We start from the raw sequence: 15,014 nt of genomic DNA on the forward strand, positions 1-15,014 counted from the left end.
CCTAGCAGCAGGGAGTTTCCCAGGTCAGAATGTGGCACTCCCAGCAGCCAGGGTAACTCCTGTCTTCCTCAATATATATTTAGGAAATAACACAGAAATTCTATGGCCTAGAACAGGTGTCTGATCCTCATGGCATACCCATACCACAGCCTTAAACTGGTTGATTAGTAATTTCCTTTCCCCAGGGAACCTTGGGAACTGTGGTTTGCTGAAGGAGAGCAGAGAGCTGCAAGAAGGAATGTTTGTTATTGATTTATTTACTTACTTATTTAACATCCTACACTGCCTTTTTGTCCATCAGTTGTGTAGCTACAATTGAGCAGGGGAGGATACCTGGGGATGCAGGTCTCTGGGGGGTCATAGGCCAATTCCTCAACACTCCACCTCTGCGCTCAGCACTCTGCCGGTCACTTTATAATGCCACCGAGCCATGCAGCTCCAGTGGTTTTGAAGCAGAGCTCCTCTGAGCCCAATGAGAACAGCGGCTCACTGGCATCTGCGCAGCCTGGCCATTGTGGCTCACCGATGTCATCAGGCCACACACTGGTGCATAATAGGTAGGTGCAGCTGTGGCAGATGGGGGGGTGGGTGGTAATGTGACAGGCGGTGGCAGCCAAGCTGGCCAATCCTTCCCTCTTGGCCCAGGGCTGCCTCCAGCCTTGTGATGCCTCTGCTGCCTCTACATACTGAACTCCCAAAGCATCTATTAATGAGCATTTAGTATTACAACACAGTGCAGTCCTATGCATGTTTACTTGGAAATAAGTCCCATTTGGTTCCAGGGGGCTTACTCCTAGGGAAGTGTGCGCTGTGCAGACTGCAGCCTTAAACAACCACCAATAAAATAAAAAAGAAATTCAGGACAGCCGATAAAGACAACATAACAGAAGCCAAAATAAAACATAAAAGGTGGGAGAGCACATCAGAATAGCACTGTTTTCACCTGACACCTGGACGCCATGGAAGACAAACCTTCCAAACTGAGAGTTTCATAGCCTAGGTGCCACCACTGAGAAGGCCCTATAACATGCATCTCCACTTGTTGCACCTCAGACGGAGGTGGGACATGGAGCAGGGCCTCTGCCAAAAGACAAGACCAGGCATTCTCATCAAACCATAATCCAAGACTCTTCAATGGTGGTGGGTGGAAACTATGACTGCTAAAGTGGTGCTTTTTGTTTTAAAGTGGTTGATTATTTTAATTTGATACGTTAGCTGCCTTGAGTGCAATACTCTAACCACTATACTACACTGGCTGTGAGATCTGCAGCAGCATGCTGATGTGAAAAGCCAAGGGCCATGTAGTAGAAGCCTACATTGCAGCTCCTTCCAATTTTGACAGAGGGTGCACTGTCGCTGTGCCCCTCTGGGGACCCAAGGCATGATTATAAAGCTGGCAGTTTCACAAAAAAATTGACAACCACAGGCTTAAATCCAAATAAAAATCACTGGATACAAAAATGAGGCCTGGACAGAATAAAACATTGTTTTTCAACGAAAAAGTTCTCAACAAGGTTTACATAGATTCATATATCAATATATCCATAAACTGACCTTTTGAGATGACAGGAATTCCATGCCTCTGGCCACCTGAAAACTGTAAGAAATTAGATCTTCCATGGTGAGAGGCCTCTTGTAAAACTCATCAGGATCTGAAAACCAATTCAGCACAGCGCACAGGGTTAACATGATTTTGTCCTGCCTGTGGTAAACATACTCTCAGTAGAGTATTTGAAGCTTAGTTCACTAGTGAGAAGAAAGACAATTCTTGCTATAAGCCAAGAGGCTCCTGCAAAGCCAAGGAGGAGACCAAGAAAGAATCACACATCTTCCTGTCAGACTGAGTAATGCTGTAAATAAACTTATTTTAGACCGTCTTTTCTTGGATCTGCGTATCTCCCACGGATGTTTATAAGGGTGATAAATGGAGAAAGAAAATGTCAAAGATGTAGAGCAGGCTGTAAAAATATCACAGACTATATAGAAAGAGGAAGGAATCAATACTTACCCTCCTCTTCCTCCTCTCCATCGCTTAAACTTTTATCTTCCTGAAAACCAGAGCTCGCTAAGCTCTCTCTACTCGGGACACTCTCCAATATCTTTTTTTGACCACTGACTGGCTCAACAACATCCTTCTCCTCTGCTACCAGCTCCCCTTGAATGGATGCATCCTTAAAAAAAACAAAAAGGGGGGAAATTGACAAACATGGATGGAAGATGTGATGAAGTGAACAGAAACCAGGTCCAGCCAAATTTAAGCACTTTTAAGACCTATTGATTTCAGTAGAAATTTTAAGCATCTGTTTGAATCCCTCCCTTTAAAACTAATAGGACTTTGTGAGGCTGTATTGTGTCCCAGTTCTTTCTCTCTTTCCGTTCAATTAAATATTAAATGGTGGAGACTCTCACTTCTTTCTCTAATGTTCATCATGAAAGAACATTAAGTCCCTTGGGTAAGATTCAAGCCAGTAAGCAAAGCCACATCTTCCCAGACTGCCATGTCTTTTACACTCTCATCCCAGGTCACTAGCCTATGTGTCTTGGAGGAAAAAATATTTCCCAACCCAAAATACAGCTATCCATCACATGCTAATTATGAGCAAACTCCATACTAAAGCTTTCCCACGCTAGTACCACCAGCTCCCATCTGGGTCTGCCCACCCTCCTCATTTGATAAGGCCTTGCTCATCACAATCTTGGTGAATATGTGAGACACAACCTTTTCAGTGGTGGTGCCTACATTCCCTTGCTCAGGAGATACATCTGGCTCTAGAATGTCCAACTAAGGACTTTTATAGATGACATGTGAGTATTTTCAAGACCAAATGACTTTTCTTTTCTTTTCGTTTTTTGCATTAGGAGGAATAGAGACTATTTGGGGGACCAGCCAACTTTTGGTTGGCTAGACAGCAGACATACAGCTCACCTGGTCATCAACTTAACAATGGCAAGCTGTATATATTCTCAAATTATCAAATTGTTATCAAAATGTGCATATATAATACCAATACACACATGCAAATTTTATGCAAAGTGGAGACTTTTTTGAGTCCTCTTTGGTTAAAAGTGTCCTCTATCTCCACTTTTTTGATGATGGATATTGACTTTTTCACCATCTGGACCTGGCAACTCTATCTGGCTCCCCCATTTAGCTCGGGACTGTTGCTTCAAATTTTTGCATTCTATAGATCTTTTGATGTTCAGTGATTTCTCCCCTTAAATTTTTTTTTATTGTGCTGACCCTATTTTTATTGCTGCTCTGTGTTTTAAATGGTATGTTTTAGTGCATAATATTTTTAGCTTTTTGTGAGGCATTTAGGGGGCCTCTGGCCAAAAAGCAATATATAAATATGATAGTGGATAATGGATGATATGGATATAAATATCCATAAGGTATATAAATATCCGTAAGGTAAAGTAAATGTAATGGATGATAGATGGATGGATAGTCAGTCTGACAATCAGAAATATAGCAGTCAGTCTCTCTCTCTTGAGCTGGATCAGTTCCTCATAGCCCAGAGGACGGGCAGTGAGGAACATCCAAATAACATATCTAGATTAAAAACTATGCTTGGTGGTTAGAAAATCATTCAATATACAGAGTTCTTGCTAGATAGTGATAACTAGACAAGGATATGTGCACATATGGCTACAAAATATTTCAAAGAAAACAAAATAAAATCTAAGGACACAATCCACCCAGAACAACTCTTGCACAAGTCCCTGCAAAAACACACCCACCCACCTGAACATTCAGAATACTATTGCCAAGCTCTTACATAGAGTAATGATTAGGGAAGGGCACCCCACTTCTCATGAATATGCATCATCACGGTCAGGCTTAGGGAAATACGCAGCACTATCCCATCCAATATTCAGTTTTTAAAATATTACCTAATACTGTCTCTTGGATGTATTTGGGAAATACATACATACATACATACAGTACATACATACATACATACATACATACATACAAGACCAGGAGAGCTGGTCTTGTGGTAGCAAGCATGAATTGTCCCCTTAGCTAAGCAGGGTCCAACCTGGTTACAAATGAATGAGAGACTAGAAGTGTGAGCACTGTAAGATATTCCCCTCAGGGGATGGAGCCGCTCTGGGAAGAGCATCAGAAGGTTCCAAGTTCTCTCCCTGGCAGCATCTCCAAGTTAGGGCTGAGAGAGAATCCTGCCTGAAACCTTAGAGAAGCCGCTGCCAATCTGTGAAGGCAATACTGTGCTAGATAGACCAATGGTCTGACTCAGTATATGGCAGCTTCGTATGTTCCTATACATACATACATTACATACATACATACATACGTCAACAAATTAATGTGCAGTGGTCATTTCCCCTAAGAATCTAGCAGTAAAGGCTTCACAATGATAGAGCACATGTATTCAGGATGGGCATGCCCTATAGCAGTGGTAGGCAACCTTGGCTTTCCAGCTGTTACTGAACTACCTTAAAGCTTCAGTAAATTGTGGCTGGCAATGATGGGCACTGTAGTTCAACAACAGCTGGAGAGCCAAGGTCATCTACCCCTGCCCCATAGAATAACCTATAGAATATTGAAAGATAAACGTGTGGCAAATATTGAAAGATAAGTGAAACGATGTGCATATTTTTACACCATGTTGATTTACATCTGGTAGGACAATAAGCAGACACATCACATTGTTTCCCAGGCCAGATCTGACCCATGGGCTACCCCTGCATTATGTTCTGGAATGATACCCACAACGTGATGCTATGGATAAAGGGCTGTTGCTGCTACACCACCCCTTCAAATTGTGCACATTAGTCATCAACATACTCCTAGACCCATGGTCCTGTTGCTACCCATCAGAGCAGGGTTAATACTCCTGCTCTGTGGTCTCTGTACTGCATCTGTGCAAGGTTCGGAGGTCAGAGTCTTATTATAGAGAGCTGCATTTTAGGCTGGTCCAGACATTACATAGAAGATGCTCCTCTTGCACTGGGCAACTACGGTAGTGCTGTCAATCCTGTCCTGAGTTACTGAAGTGGCGAAACAACCTGCATGTTTTTTTCCTACTTGTATATCAAAGCAAACGTATTCACTTCTTGCCTTTGTAAGCAAGACAGAGACAATATGGTTTCTTTTGTTAGGGGATGGAAGTGAACCAGAAAAATAAAATATGGCATTTGCAAGTTTACCTTGTTTGCTGAGAAATAATTCCTTTTGCTCTTCAAATAACTTGATAAATTCCCATATCTGCAATATTCAACGATCACCATTAGTGGCCCTGTGGAACAAGTCAAGTACACTATTAGTGGGGAAGGGAGAAGAGCTGTGATCACCCTATCCTTTCAATTAGCCCAGGTATATGTTTCAAGGATATAATCATTTACTTGAAAGAAATCCGTGCTATTTTCACGCAGCCATAAACCCAGCCTTTGTTATATAATACTTTCCCCCTTCACACCAATTCTTAGGAAAGTTTAATTCATTTTCAGTGTCTTCAATGCAGGCCCATTTCTCATACATGTATTTACTCCCAATTTTGTCAAAACAGGATTAAGGTAAATGGACTGTCAACCAAAAATGGCAAGCAAGTGCATAGTGTTTATGTTTTGTACCTCCACCTTTTGTGCATGCTCCCAGCAGATTCACAACATTAAGATGATGACCAATATGTGTCAGGATCTTCAGCTCAGTCATCAGTGCCTTATACTCGCTGGCTGTGGCTCCTTCTGCAAGGTCAAAAGATTTTTTATTTATTTTTTAGTAGTAGAGATTCAGAGACTCCCAGACAGAGCTTTCTAGCCTCACCCTCTGCCGTACTTGTTGATTATCACACACTTGTTGCTGAGTCTTTTGCTTGGCAGGATTTTAGTGAGTCTCTGGGGAAATGACTTGACTAGCAAGCCAGAGGTTGCCAGTTCAAATCCCCGCTGGTATGTTTCCCAGATAAGGGAAACACCTATCTCGGGCAGCAGTGATATAGGAAGATGCTAAAAGGCATAATCTCATACTGCGTGGGAGATGGCAATGGTAAACCCCTCCTGTATCCTACCAAAGACAACCACCGGGCTCTTTGGTCACCAAGAGTCGACACCGACTTGACGACACACTTTACCTTTATCTGAGTGAAATCCAACAAGTGTTGCATTACCAGTTCCAGAAACCTGCATGCTGGTGTGCTGGGATGCTGGCTTTATTTTCTAAGTTGAATCTCTCTGCTCTTTGGAATCCTGGCTGCTGGAACCTTTGCCTGTTGGTACCGCTAAATCCTTTCCCCCTGCCTCTGGACTGCTATCTCCCTTAATCTTTGAAGCCTGGCTGAAGCCTGGAACACAGAGTCCTGTTTTCCTCTTTTTGGATTGCTTCAGCTTCTCCATCTGGAGAAGCAACTGCTGGTCCTCTCATCAATGCAAGTTCTGATATTGATTGGACTTATATGTTACTGTGGACCTGGGAATCTGTGTGGTGTCCAGGACATTTCATGGGAAATGGCTGAGGCTCTCAGCTCTGGGGTCTTACAAAAGAAGCCCTGCAGTTGATGGTAAATGGTTTTAGAACATACCATAATTACTATTGCTCTAGGTAGCCTCTTACAGGTCTACATCATAAAGCAGGAGCAGCTGACATTCCTAATTTACCCAATTTCTCAGCTGTCATGAAAGAATGTAGTATGTCAATATAAAAATGCAAAAGACAAAACAGGGAGGGCGAAAGGCACTGAACAGAAAAGGAACAAACACCTCAAAGTGCCCTCCAAAAACTTTGTATACATTATACTTCACACATCATGCCAAAAGCAGAGCGGCCCTGAGGATGCACAGGAGCCGGACTTCTGATGTCAAGACAGCCTTGGCAAAATTGGGAATGTTGTACATGTTGGAGATTCACTCTGGGAGTAGAGATAGATAGTTAGGATCTCCTCTTTCCTGTTTATCTCTGCCTCTATGACTCCACTATGGATAGAATTTACTCAGGAACTTCCTGGGAGTGACTTCCTCCTCCTCCTCCTCAGAATGCTTCTAGCTCGCGCTCTCTGAGCACCATGCTTCTATAGGTCTCTCTCTGACCACCATGTAGCCAGTGGTTAGATATAGGTCTTTCCTATCAACATGGACTTCTGAATAAAGTAGATTAGTTTAAGCTTTCATGAATCTCCATGTTTATCATTTTTAAGCTATTGCCCCTGAGACTCTGTTAACTTCTGCTGTAATGAGAGTGAGTTAGCTCCTGAAATACACTGCTATATGAGTAATTACCCCTAACGGTACATACCCGCCAGTCTCAGAATATCCTACCCTACTTGTGGTCCAGAACGTGACATCTGCTCCTCACTTCAGAAGTATTTCAGAATTGGATTTCCATTTGCATTTCAGAATGCAAGCAGGGTAGGATATGCTGAGACTTGTGGGTTCATATGACATTCCCAATCTTGGCATCTCCATTCTGACTCTGGAAGCTGGGTACATTGGCGTTCCCAGGGCACTGCCACTGAACTTCAGGTTCCACGTGGTGTGTGATATGTCCAACACATTTCAGATTACTCCTTTTTCAGTGGCTCTTACTGATCCATCCTTCAAATAAAAGATATAAATCTAAGTAAAGCCTTATTTAGATGTATATCCTCTGTTTCAAGGATTAATAAGAGCCCTTGAAAAAGGAGCAATCTGAAATATGTTGAGTAAACATACAAGTAACCAAGAATCCAAAAAGGCAAGTATTCATTATTATTTTAAATTTGCTACCAATATAGAACAGCTGAAAATCGGCACACCCCACACACTAAGCACCATAAGGTGACGGAGTCTCGCCGCACAACGTACCTTTCAGCATTTTCACAGCAACTACTTTGTAAGTGGGTGACTTTTTAATTCCAAAAGCAGCTGCTTGTACAACTTTTCCAAAAGCCCCTCGTCCAAGTGTCTTCCCTGCATCAAAAACACAATCAAAGGAGCTTTTTCAAAAAGAGACAGGCAGCCATCTTTAGATAAACTCATACATATTAAACCATGAATTCTATTTTAAAGGCTTTTGGCTAGATTGTGTCAAAACTGTAACCATACGCACGGCATCCCCAAACTTATGAATGTATAATATTTTTATACCACTATTTCACTGAACTGTGCCCAAAGCAGGTGACCATATAAATGGAGCCACAAGTGGTCAAACTCTTAATTATAGTTTTATAACTAAGCGCAGATGGGGAAATGAGCATGGTTGGGGAAAGGAGAAACAATCACACCTGGCCACTTCCGGCTGGGAAAAGGAAAAGTTCACATGTGGCTGCTTCTGAGCCTCATGTGTCTTACAGTGGCAATTCAGAGCAGTAGAAGGAATTTGAGGCACTTCTGTGCTTAACAGGGAACTATTTACTTATTACAAACTGTTTAGAAAATCCAAGGCAAAACTCACACTGATGTAATATAAAAAAACACAACACACACACCTCACACCGGATGTAGCTCACTCTTGAATCCTTGAGATGATGCAGCAGCACTGGCTACTGTCAGAAAACAGTGTTTAGATTAACACGTTACATGCTGCAAAACTGCTTGAACTGCTGGCATGCACTCTGTCATAAAACACTGCTGCAACTGAGCCATGACCTGTTGGTTCATTTAAGGGTTGCCATATTCAAGCTTCCCAAATCCAGGTGGCTTAATTTGCATATCATGCAAATTAAGTGGCAACTGATTTGCATTTTATTTATTTATTTATTTATTTGCCAGATTTGTATACTTTCTCCTGTTTTCCCTCCTCCCATGTGATGGGCTCCAGAGTAAAATCCGGGCAATCCAGACAGCGCTTTTGAAATCCATGTAAATCCAGGTGGAATTTAGCAGCCAGGTGGAGGAGCCAAAATCTGGGGGCTACCCTAAATTCCGGAGGACCTGGCAAACCTAGTTCATTTCCCCCAGCAAACCTTGTGTTGTGTTGTAACTGTAATGGCTTTGTGATATCATGAAATTCCTGCCCAGAAATGGCCCAAGATATTTTGGTAGCTGAGACAGAAAATCCAGCTGGCACATCTCCCATGTTGGTAATAAAAACACAATAATAATAATAATCAATGCCCTCTAATGATACTCCCAAACTCTGCTGCCTGAGACAGGCCACTTGACCCTGGCTAAGGGCTGGACAGGTCCCGCTGCTGCTAACCCATCTGGAAAATTCCTTTATTTTGCCAAAAGTACTGCTTTCCTGCTACTTTTATTTCCTCTCTCTCTCTCTCTCTCTCTCTCTCTCTCTCTCTCTCTCTCTCTCTCTCTCTCATAGAACATAGGAAGCTGCCATATACTGAGTCAGACCATTGGTCCATCTAGCTCAGTATTGTCTACACAGACTGGCAGCGGCTTCTCCAAGGTTTCAGGCAGGAATCTCTCTCAGCCCTCTCTTGGAGAAGCCAGGGCGGGAACTTGAAACCTTCTGCTCTTCCCAGAGCGGCTTCTTCATCTGAGGGGAATATCTTACAGTGCTCACATGTGGTCTCCATTCAAATGCAACCAGGGCAGACCCTGCTTAGCAAAGGGGACAAGTCATGCTTGCTGCCACCAGACCAGCTTTCCTCCATGCAAACCAAACTAGGTAGCTTGATCATCTGTATCATGTAGGAGGAAGATTTTACCATACACCAAGTGCAGAGTGTAGTAAAATGTGCAATAAACTGGCCCTCAGCATGGATTCAGAAAGTCAGGAGAACATCAACACAGTGAAATACGGAGAGGACACTGATACATGTTCATTCTGGCAGGAGTTTAATTCTGCCATGGGCCTCTTAGGACCCCCATGTAGGCCAGGGAGTAATCCAGTCACTGCAAGTATAACCTCAGGAAGCTCTTCCTTGGAGAACAATGCCTCTGTTTTGAGCAATAACAGTCCATTTAGCACTTTGGAATCAACAAGTTGTAAACCTTCACTCTGTACTCACTAAAACACCACGGGGGTATTATGGTATTTGAACATCAGTAGATGTTCCAGATATCCTTTCTATCTGAAGAATCTGTTTCATGGAAAACTCTAATAAAACTCACACAGCTCATTTTTTTCACTCGCATATTCTGCTTTCAGTCACACTACATTTTAGTGCCAAACATGGGCTCAGCTCTTAAGCACTTGTAGAGCATATCTGGGTATTTTAATTCTTGGACCAAATTCTTCTCGCTTTACAAGCCACATAAAATCCCTCCAGCAGCTTCAGAGGATAATTACATGCAGAGCAATTTTATTATGAATATGAGGTGTAATCCACATCCCTCTCAGATCAACTGCATTGGCATTCACAGTTACAGATGATGTCCTTAGACTATAATATACAAGGCTTACAAAGTCAGGTACTTGGACTTCTTTCTCCCATAAGAACAGCCCTGCTGGATCAGGCCCAAGGCCTATCCAGTCCAGCATCCTGTTTCACACAGTGGCCCACCAGATGCCAACGCATGCCTTCAGAGGACCAGGGCATACCTGTTCTAGCAGAGGCAAGCAGGACAGTGACAAGGAACAGGACCTTCATCTCTGTAGTGGAAGACCCACTAGAGAGGTTTACCAAATAAAATCCCATATAACTTTCAGAAAGTTCTATAGTCAGAAGCTTCTGGAGCCTTCTAGAACAGGCCTGCTCAACTTAGGTCCCCCAGCTGGTTTTGGTTACAACTCCACCCTTTTAGACTACAAAACCACCCCCAGCACAGTACCTCCAGTGACTGTTGCTGGTGTCTACCCTGTGGTTGTTTTTAGATTGTGAGCCCTTTGGGGACAGGGATCCATCTTATTTATTTATTATTTCTCCGTGTAAACCTCCCTGAGCCATTTTTGGAAGGGCGGTATAGAAATCGAATGAATGAATGATCCCCAGCCACACTGGCCCATAGCCAGGGATTATGGGAGTTGTAGGCCAACATCTGCAGGAGGGCCGAAGTTGAGCAGGCCTGTTCAAGTTGAGCGGTTGGGCAGACCTATCGTCAGAGCAGACCAAAGTTGATCAGACCTATCGTCAGAAGGTTCCAGAACCTCATCAGAAGGTTCTTTTCCCCTCACAACTTTCAGAAGGTTACCAAAATATTTCCTTTTAGGACCTTTGGAAAGTGTTCTTGACTCTGCATTGAGTTATTTGTAGATTCTTAAAGTACATTTATTTGTCATACTTGTACTTCGCTTTTTAGCCAAGGTCAGTTTCCAAAGTGGCTTACAATTACAAGCCACCAAAAAGTTCAATGTATCAGGGGTATATGGAAATGTTTATTAATTATTATTATTATTACATGTATATCCTGCTCTTCCTCCAAGGAGCCCATTACTACATACTTGAGTTTCTCCTCACAACAACCCTGTGAAGTAGGTTAGGCTGAGAGAGAAGTGACTTGCCCAGAGTCACCCAGCAAGTATCATGGCTGAATGGGGATTTGAACTCGGGTCTCCCCGGTCCTAGTCCAGCACTCTAACCACTACACCACACTGGCTTTATAACAGTCTCTTCTGGTCCCTGGCAGTTAACATCATACTCCACATTCCAGACTTTTCCCTGCATGGCAAGGGAATGGCAGAAGGAACTGCAGACTGACACTGCATCTGGTTGGAGGGGGAAATTCCATTTCACTGAAACAACTCCTCTGATGATCTGCTATCTATTTGTCTTCATCCTGCAGTTGTTTGGTATTGATTCATTGTAAATGTGTATTGGGACAGTTTTTATATATTACTTGGATATGCTGTGAGCTACTCAGGACCTATTTGCCCATACAGCAGCACAGATATATCCTACCTCTATTGAGCATCATCATCAGGGGTTAATTTGTTCCAGGGCTCAGCCCCAGAATCTCTTTTCAGTGCAAAGTCTGAATCCTGGAACAGAGAAGAAACTTCCTCTGAGTAAGTTCGCTGTGCATTTCCTTCACTTCTAAGAGTTGTGGAGAGCCCCAGAACATCAGGACCAGGAGAAACTATTCCGGAACAGAGACTGGTTTTCAAGTTAGACTTGAGCCCTGAGCATCACTTTTCCTAGACATTAAGCAGAAATAATATTGACTTACTGACAGGATGAGGAAAGTGACTTACAGCAGTCCCATTGAAATTAAAAGGACAAGGTAGGCAATACCTTGCTTGTCTTCTTAATTTCAATAGGACAACTTTCAGTAATTTCCCTTTTAACAACAGTACTCCTGTGCCAAGGCTCTCAGAGTGGGTATCAGATTCTACCCAACGTGAGGCTCTGCATGTCACTGCCTGTTGTGGCAGCCAACTGCCACAACAGCAACAGGCTATTGAGCCTCCAGGCCCTCGGCAAGCCCTGCTCTGCCCTGTGGAATCAACCATTGGTCCCCTTACAACAGGAAAGGTATAAGTAGCTTCCTTTCTGAAGCAAAGCTTGTCTCAATTTATCCTTGGTCATTGTGTGTTGCATATTGTCTCTCTACTTGACTTCTCTGATGTCCAGCTTATTGCTTAACCCAGGCTTCTGATTTGTTTGCCTGGCTTGACCCTAGACTCTGTTTCTGACCTATGGCTTGGTGCACAATCCCAGTTCGCCCTTCCAGTTCCCAGCCCCTGGCTTTGACTCTGACTCTCACCGTCTTCTCTCCTGCCTTGATTCCTGATTGCCTGCTGGACCTTCCCTGCCTGACCTCAGATCCTGAACTCTTTTGAGGAAGCCGCTCATGGCTCATCTATGACGCTGGGACTTATAGGCATAACTGGAAGCCAATGACATATCTCACATGCTAAAGCAGGCTGCTCAATTCCAGCCCTCCTGCAGATGTTGGCCTACAGCTCCCATAATCCTTGTCTATTGACCATTGTGTCAGGGGGTTATGGGAGTTGTAGTCTAAAAACAGCTAGGGGGGACTAAGTTGATCAGGCCTGTGCTAAAGGTACACCGTACCTATGATGAATTTGACTGGACACAAAACTAAAGGTATTTGCCATCCACAAATTATGCAAATGAGACTCTAGGATTGGTTGGGTTTGCTGCTCTCCAACTCATGCTAAGATGTGAAAGAAAAACATAAGCATCATATTTGGTGCCAAGCTATCTGCAAACAGGTGTTGCAGTGCTTACATGCTTTTTGTTTTTTGTTTCTTTATTGCAATGAGATTACAAAAATGCATTAATAGATTCACATGTTGAGAACATGTTCGATGCAGTGTTGACATTAAGCTGAAGGAGTCAAAGCAATTCCATTCATGTTTCATCAGCTTGCCTGAAGAGGTTCTATTAGCTTAATGTTCAAATCCATCACAAGTATGGTAAACCTTAGTTGGTGAGATTTGTCATTGGCTTCTGTGCAGTGCAATGGATCATGGACTGGAGTTGGATATGGCAGCCTGGAGCTGAGGATCCTGCCATAGTTCCTGTCAAGGCCAAAAGCTTGTTCCGTGCTCTAGAGTACAGTGCTGTACATTGTTACATAACTTAATCTGAAATTTTGTTGTAAGAAGTAAAACTTGTGGAGCGTACTGTTAATATTAATAGAAAACTGCAACAGAAAGGAATAACATTAAGAATTGCATAAATGGTATCTCACATCTACCAAGAAATGGGAAATGCAACAGAAGATAACCAATTTTTGTCAGAAGTGTTACTGAAAGAACACTGCTGACTTACATATGTTGAGAAGTTGCCTAATTATTAAACAAAATTAGAGGGATGTTAGTATGTGGATATCACTAAATCCTCTGGTATCCTGTACTTAGACTGACAAAAGTTATCTGTCCTAATTCAGCATGGGATCTGTGTACAGAACTAACTTTCACACATGTAGCCAATGTGGATGTACAACTTGATATCTCTCAATGTTTGCATTGGATGCCTATCCAGGCTTCATTGAATTGGCTGGGCATGGCTTTAAATGTGAATGGGAGTTAATATCTCTATCTACAGTCAGTAGTTGTTACACATGAGTATTTAGGTGCAACTACCGGTGAATCCTGTATTCTACCAAAAGAAAACCACAGGGCTCTGAGGGCGCCAGGAATCAAATTTGACTTGATGGCACACTTTACCTTTACAGATGAATCCAGGCCATTATTAAAAACAAGGAACAGGAACTGATACAGAACCTTCATTATTACTGCTACAGTCAAATTAGCATATACATGAAAAAGTAAAGACCTCCCCTACCACCAACACTGATGACTAGTTAGACATATCTGGAAAACATTTGCTGTGACTGAGTTCATACACTTTAATGAGTTTTTAGGAGGGAAGAGAGGGAGCTAATAAGATTAAATTTATATCAGATTGGAATGGGGTGAACGCAATATTGGTCTGGGACAACCAAAAGGTACTAGGGGAAAATTCTAAATATTTGATTGCTGATGCATAGTGCCTTGTAATTAATAAATAATGAATATTGTGCTGTATAATTGCATACTGTGTGTGTGTGTGTGTGTGTGCGCGCGCACACACACACACACACAGAGCGAAACTATTCAAACCACAGAATAATAAGACAATCAGGTATGGATACAGATCTGGGAGGGATGTTATTTAGCAGCAGGGATGAGTTAAGCTGCACATGCAGATAATTCCCTCTTCTACATAGCTATGAAAGGTACAGGCCTGTCCTTTGCCAGGACAGGAAAAAAACCCACATCCAATATGCTCTAAAATTAAATGGTGGTAACGTCACTTATGTTGGGGCAGCACCCACTTGTGGGTCATGACCCATCAGCTGAAGTTAAAGGACTTTTGCTTTAGGTTATTTTAAATGTATTAAAATCTGTTTGCGGGGGTGGGGGTGGGGCAGCAATAACTTCCTTCTGCTATGAACAAGCAGACTTGAGCTTTGCAACACATGCTGAATAGGTGCACTAATAAAGCTGCTTCTATTGCTTTGAGTTTCATATTGGAAGGAAGCCTACGTTGCTGGGACTGGGATGTGTGTGAGAGATATACTATACTGAAGGGTTTGCAACTTAATGGATATCATATGGTTTGATTACAGGTACTATTAACAAGGGCAATGTTGAATTTCATATATTTCTTTAAGCACGGACTATAACGCATTTCCAGTATTTGCAATTTGCTGTTTTAGTAAGC

General features: G+C 42.6%; 1 protein-coding gene across 9 annotated transcripts in view; it reads right to left on the reverse strand.

The window, feature by feature from the left end:
• The window catches only part of FLT1 (fms related receptor tyrosine kinase 1), a 232,178-nt gene that overhangs the window by 34,764 nt on the left and 182,400 nt on the right, over nucleotides 1–15,014 (reverse strand). For 8 of the 9 annotated variants that reach the window (XM_053305539.1, XM_053305540.1, XM_053305538.1 and 5 more), the window contains 5 exons: nucleotides 7,804–7,908; nucleotides 5,599–5,712; nucleotides 5,176–5,264; nucleotides 2,009–2,171; nucleotides 1,555–1,652 (listed from right to left, as the gene is read on the reverse strand). In XM_053305539.1, coding sequence (XP_053161514.1) covers nucleotides 1,555–1,652; nucleotides 2,009–2,171; nucleotides 5,176–5,264; nucleotides 5,599–5,712; nucleotides 7,804–7,908 — 569 coding nt within the window. The remainder of the gene's footprint in view (nucleotides 1–1,554; nucleotides 1,653–2,008; nucleotides 2,172–5,175; nucleotides 5,265–5,598; nucleotides 5,713–7,803; nucleotides 7,909–15,014) is intronic. The other variant, XM_053305535.1, reaches the window with a different exon arrangement.

Source organism: Hemicordylus capensis, chromosome 3, assembly GCF_027244095.1.
Source record: "Hemicordylus capensis ecotype Gifberg chromosome 3, rHemCap1.1.pri, whole genome shotgun sequence".
NCBI lineage: Eukaryota > Metazoa > Chordata > Lepidosauria > Squamata > Cordylidae > Hemicordylus > Hemicordylus capensis.